This window comes from Salmo salar, chromosome ssa14 (genome assembly GCF_905237065.1).
Source record: "Salmo salar chromosome ssa14, Ssal_v3.1, whole genome shotgun sequence".
Lineage (NCBI taxonomy): Eukaryota > Metazoa > Chordata > Actinopteri > Salmoniformes > Salmonidae > Salmo > Salmo salar.
The window spans coordinates 38,450,728-38,455,727 of NC_059455.1; the positions used below are offsets into that span (position 1 = coordinate 38,450,728).

General features: G+C 44.0%; 1 protein-coding gene across 1 annotated transcript in view; it reads left to right on the forward strand.

Moving 5' to 3' along the window:
* The window catches only part of LOC106569526 (protein unc-13 homolog A), a 123,822-nt gene that overhangs the window by 66,631 nt on the left and 52,191 nt on the right, over positions 1-5,000 (forward strand). Inside the window, 4 exon segments of the mRNA XM_014140967.2 lie at positions 559-637; positions 1,922-1,933; positions 3,118-3,195; positions 3,548-3,767. Of these exon segments, the coding sequence (XP_013996442.2) occupies positions 559-637; positions 1,922-1,933; positions 3,118-3,195; positions 3,548-3,767 (389 nt within the window).

A 5,000-nucleotide genomic window follows, 5' to 3' on the forward strand; every position in this document is an offset into this window, starting at 1 on the left:
TTCTTAAAAGAGAGCCTGTCTCAGATAGTGTTTCCTCCACTGGCCCCAGTCCAGTGAGTATTGACCGGTTGGCTGGGTGCCCTGAGTGGACTGGCAGCTCATTTGTAAATGAGGCAGACCTTATATTAGTGTGACCGCTGCTGCATACAGAGTAACCAGCCCATTAACTGCACTGTCAGTAAGCCAAATACACATCTGGTTGCCCATTCATTCAGGTGGAGGATTTCATGCATAGAAATTTGTAATGAAACTGCCAATGAGTCCTTGGGTCTCCCTGGTCACCTGGGATATATATTTCAGTGGCCAGGAAGTGACCACCCTCTCGAGGGCTTAATGAATAGAATAGACACGGACTGGAGAGGACAGTTGTTAGATTATCCAGATTTACAAAGTAAACAGCCATAATACATGTGGAGTACGTGTCATCAGTTCACTTCAACAAAAGAGTCTAAACTTCCTTATGAGTATATACTGTATATATATATATATATATTTCTGAGATACAGTATCTGAGCTGTCTCAGGTGTGTTTAACAGTATGATGATTTTACCTGCTCAGGGTGGGAGAGGTTCTGTACAGCATCGACAGCATGCCTGATCTGCGCAAGAAGAAAGGGCCCTGCCTGGTCAAAGACCTGGTAGGAGACCACACACACACACACACACACATAAACACACACACACACAAACACACACACACACACACAGAAAATGAGGGATTACCATTCTCCAGTGGATGTTGTGACAGGAAGTCTATAGCCATGGCTCTCACTGAGGCCCCCTCTGCCTGAGTCGTGTAGGTGAATTGCTGACAGACAGTGAATAAGACGGCCGTATGTAAATTGGGGGAGAGAGCAGAATACATTAAAACCTAGGAGCTGTTTGAGGTCACAGTAGATCATGTCAGAGAACATTATCACACACACAAAATACACACACACACACACACACACACAACAGACTCTACACACACACACAAAATACACACACAAAATACACACACACACACAACAGACTCTACACACACACACAACAGACTCTACACACACACAAAATACACACACACACACAACAGACTCTACACACACACACAACAGACTCTACACACACACAACAGACTCTACACACACACACAAAACAGACTCTACACACACACACAACAGACTCTACACACACACAACAGACTCTACACACACACACACAACAGACTCTACACACACTCACAACAGACTCTACACACACACACAACAGACTCTACACACACACACAAAACAGACTCTACACACACACACAACAGACTCTACACACACACAACAGACTCTACACACACACACAACAGACTCTACACACACACAAAATACACACACACACAACAGACTCTACACACACACAAAATACACACACACACACAACAGACTCTACACACACACAAAATACACACACACAACAGACTCTACATACACACAAAATACACACACACAACAGACTCTACACACACACACACAACAGACTCTACACACACACACAAAATAGAGACACACACAAAACAGACTCACACACACACAAAACTGACTCACACACAAAATAGACACACACACACACTCACACACACACAAAATAGACACACACACATGCACAAAATAGACACACACACCCACACACACAAAACTGACTCACACACACACACAAAATAGACATACACACAAAACTGACTCACACACAAACACACACAAAATATAGACACACACATACACACACTTTTTTACATCTGCCCCCCTTCCAGTTTCTTCTGTATCTTATATCAACATTTATGATACATGAGTATAAATCAATATTCTATTAGAAATTCTGATATGGTGCTTGTTTATTAACATATATGTTCCCTTTCCCCCACCCCTTGTCTCTCTCCTCCCATCATGCAGTTACAGGCCATGGTGAGTACCTGGACCAGTCTGCTGGTGTAGCACCAAAACACTTGAAGCTCTCTTGTAGTTGTAATGCCCATACTTCAATTACCAAGGCTCATATTCATGTCTCTCTCTCTCTCTCTCTCTCTCTCTCTCTCTCTCTATATCAATTCAATTCAATTTGCTTTATTGGCATGATGTAACAATGTACATATTGCCAAAGCTTATTTAAAAAAAAAAAGAGAATCAAAATTGTCACCGGGACAACAGTAACACCAAAATAACCATACATTCAACAATAACAATAAGCATACAGTAGAGGACATGTGCAGGTTGATTGGTCTATCAGACACTGTCCCTCAACTTATGGCAGGCAGCAATGTGGTGCGCTGCCAACCCACAGCTCTCTGCGTCCTCCCCCAACAGGACGGGTAGCCTATCCTCATCAGAGAGGTCTTTGAATAACCTTGAATACGGGTTTCAAATTTGGGAAAATGACACTTTCTAATTGTTTTATATATTTCACATTTTGTCAGGTAATGCAGCTCTGTCTCAGGTTCTGCTGTTGTGCAGTGATTGTACAGACTTTCCTCTACAGGGAGCCAGGTTTTCCTGTGTCTACACTTCTCAATGACAAGGCGGTGCTCACTGAGCCTGTACTTTGTCAAGGTTTTTCTAAGGTTTTGATCAGTAACCATGGTCAAATAGTTAGCCACAGTGTACTGTCGATTTAGGGCCAGATAGCACTGCATTTTGCTTTGTGTTTGTGCTTGTGTTTCCCAATAAGCAATGTAGTTTTGTTTTCTCTATCTCTCTCTCTCTCTTTATCTCTCTCTCTTTCTCTCTCTATATATCTCTCTCTCTATATATATATATATATATCTTTGTCTCTCTCTCTCTCTCTCTGTCATCTCTCTCTTTATCTCTCTATATCTCTCTCTCTCTCTTTATCTCTCTCTCTCGCTCTCTTTTTCTCTTTATCTTTCTCTCTCTCTATTTCTCTCTCTCTTCATTGCTCTCTCTCTCTCTCTCGCTCTCTCTCGTTCTCTCTTTCTCTGTCTCTCTCTCTCTATCTCTCTCTTTTTCTCTTTATCTCGATCTCTCTCTATTTCTCTCTCTCTCTCTTCATTGCTCTCTCTCTCGCTCTCTCTCGTTCTCTCTCTTTCTCTGTCTCTCTATCTATCTCTCTCCCTTTCTCCCTCTCTCTTCAGTCTATGGCCTCTCAGAACGCTCGGAAGGCTGGGATCACCACAGCGATGGCCTGCAGCACCCTCGGCAACGAGGACCTGGTGGGTCACATGACCTCTGACCTATGACCACAGCCTGTCTCAGCACAGCTATAAATATCCATTCAGTTCAATTCTCATTTCAGTCAACTTCATTAGTATTATCCTAAGGGGTCATTTCCACTGGCGGAGCTTAACACTTAGAAGAGATCTATCCGACCACATTATATTGCTGGGGTGCAATTGATTTATTAAACAACTGACGTTTTTATCAGCTAGCTGCTTTTGTCAGGCAGTATGCATGTATAATTAATACTATCTCTCTCTCTCTCTCTCTCTCTCTCTCTCTCTCTCTCTCTCTCTCTCTCTCTCTCTCTCTCTCTCTCTCCTTCCTCCCCCTCCTCTCTTTCTGTAGAAAAGTCACGTTTATAAGAAGACCCTACAGGCTCTGATCTACCCCATCTCCTGCACCACGCCCCATAACTTTGAGGTGTGGACGGCCACCACGCCCACCTACTGCTATGAGTGTGAGGGGCTGCTGTGGGGCATCGCCCGCCAGGGCATGAGGTGCTCCGAGTGTGGGGTCAAATGTCACGACAAGTGTCAGGACCTGCTAAATGCCGACTGCCTGCAGAGTAAGGAACACACGCAACACACACAACACACACAGACGCAGACTAACACTCTCTCTCTCTCTCACACACACACACACACACACACACACACACACTAGGGCTGTGACGATACCAGTGTCGCAATATTTTTATTTCCATGGCAAAAATGAAAACACAAAGCAGGTCCTTTTAAAAGCTGCTGTATGTAAAATATTGTGTGCTATAACTAGGAAAATCCACTTCCTGCTTTGTTTCCTGGCCACGATACTAATGAGTATCGCCATACTGGTGTCGTCCCGGCCCTAACACACACACACACACACACACACACACACACACACACACACACACACACACACACACACACACACACACACACACACACACACACACACACACACACACACACATATACACACATATACACACACACACTTCTAACACTCTCTACACACACACACACACACACACACACACACACACACACACACACACACACACACACACATATACACAAACACATGCACATGTCGAACACTCTCTACACACATATACACAAACACATGCACACGTCTAACAGTCTCTACACACACACACACACACACATATACACCCATAAAAACTCACTCTCATTTCCCCTCTTGCTTTCCCCTCTCGATTGACATCCCATTACTCTCCTCCCTCTCGTTCTTCACCCTCTTCCTTTCCAATGTCTCCTGAGTAATGTGCTGTCATCCCCCTGCGTCTCTCCTCTCTCACTCCTGGACTTCTCTTCATCCTTTTACTTCCTCTAATTCACATTCCCCAAGATGGGCCTTTAGCCTAACCCTCCACTGATTTACAGTCTCTGTATCTCCTATCACCCACTCCCAAGTATTCCTTAGGAGCCTTTCATTTGAAGGTTTACCCAATTGACCCTCACTGCCTCTTCCCTCCCATTCTATATTTACTGTATACCCTCTCTCTCTCTCTCTCTCTTTCTCCCACTCCCTCTCCTTCTCTCTCCTATTCTATATTTACTGGATACCCTCTCTCTCTCTCTCTCCCTCTCTCTCCCTTTCTCTCCTATTCTATATTTACTGTATACCCTCTCTCTCTCTCCCTCTCTCTCCTTCTCTCTCCTATTCTATATTTACTGTATACCCTCTCTCTCTCTCCCTCTCTCTCCTTCTCTCTCCTATTCTATATTTACTGTATACCCTCTCTCTCTCTCTCTCTCTCTCTCTCTCTCTCTCTCTCCCTCTCTCTCCTTCT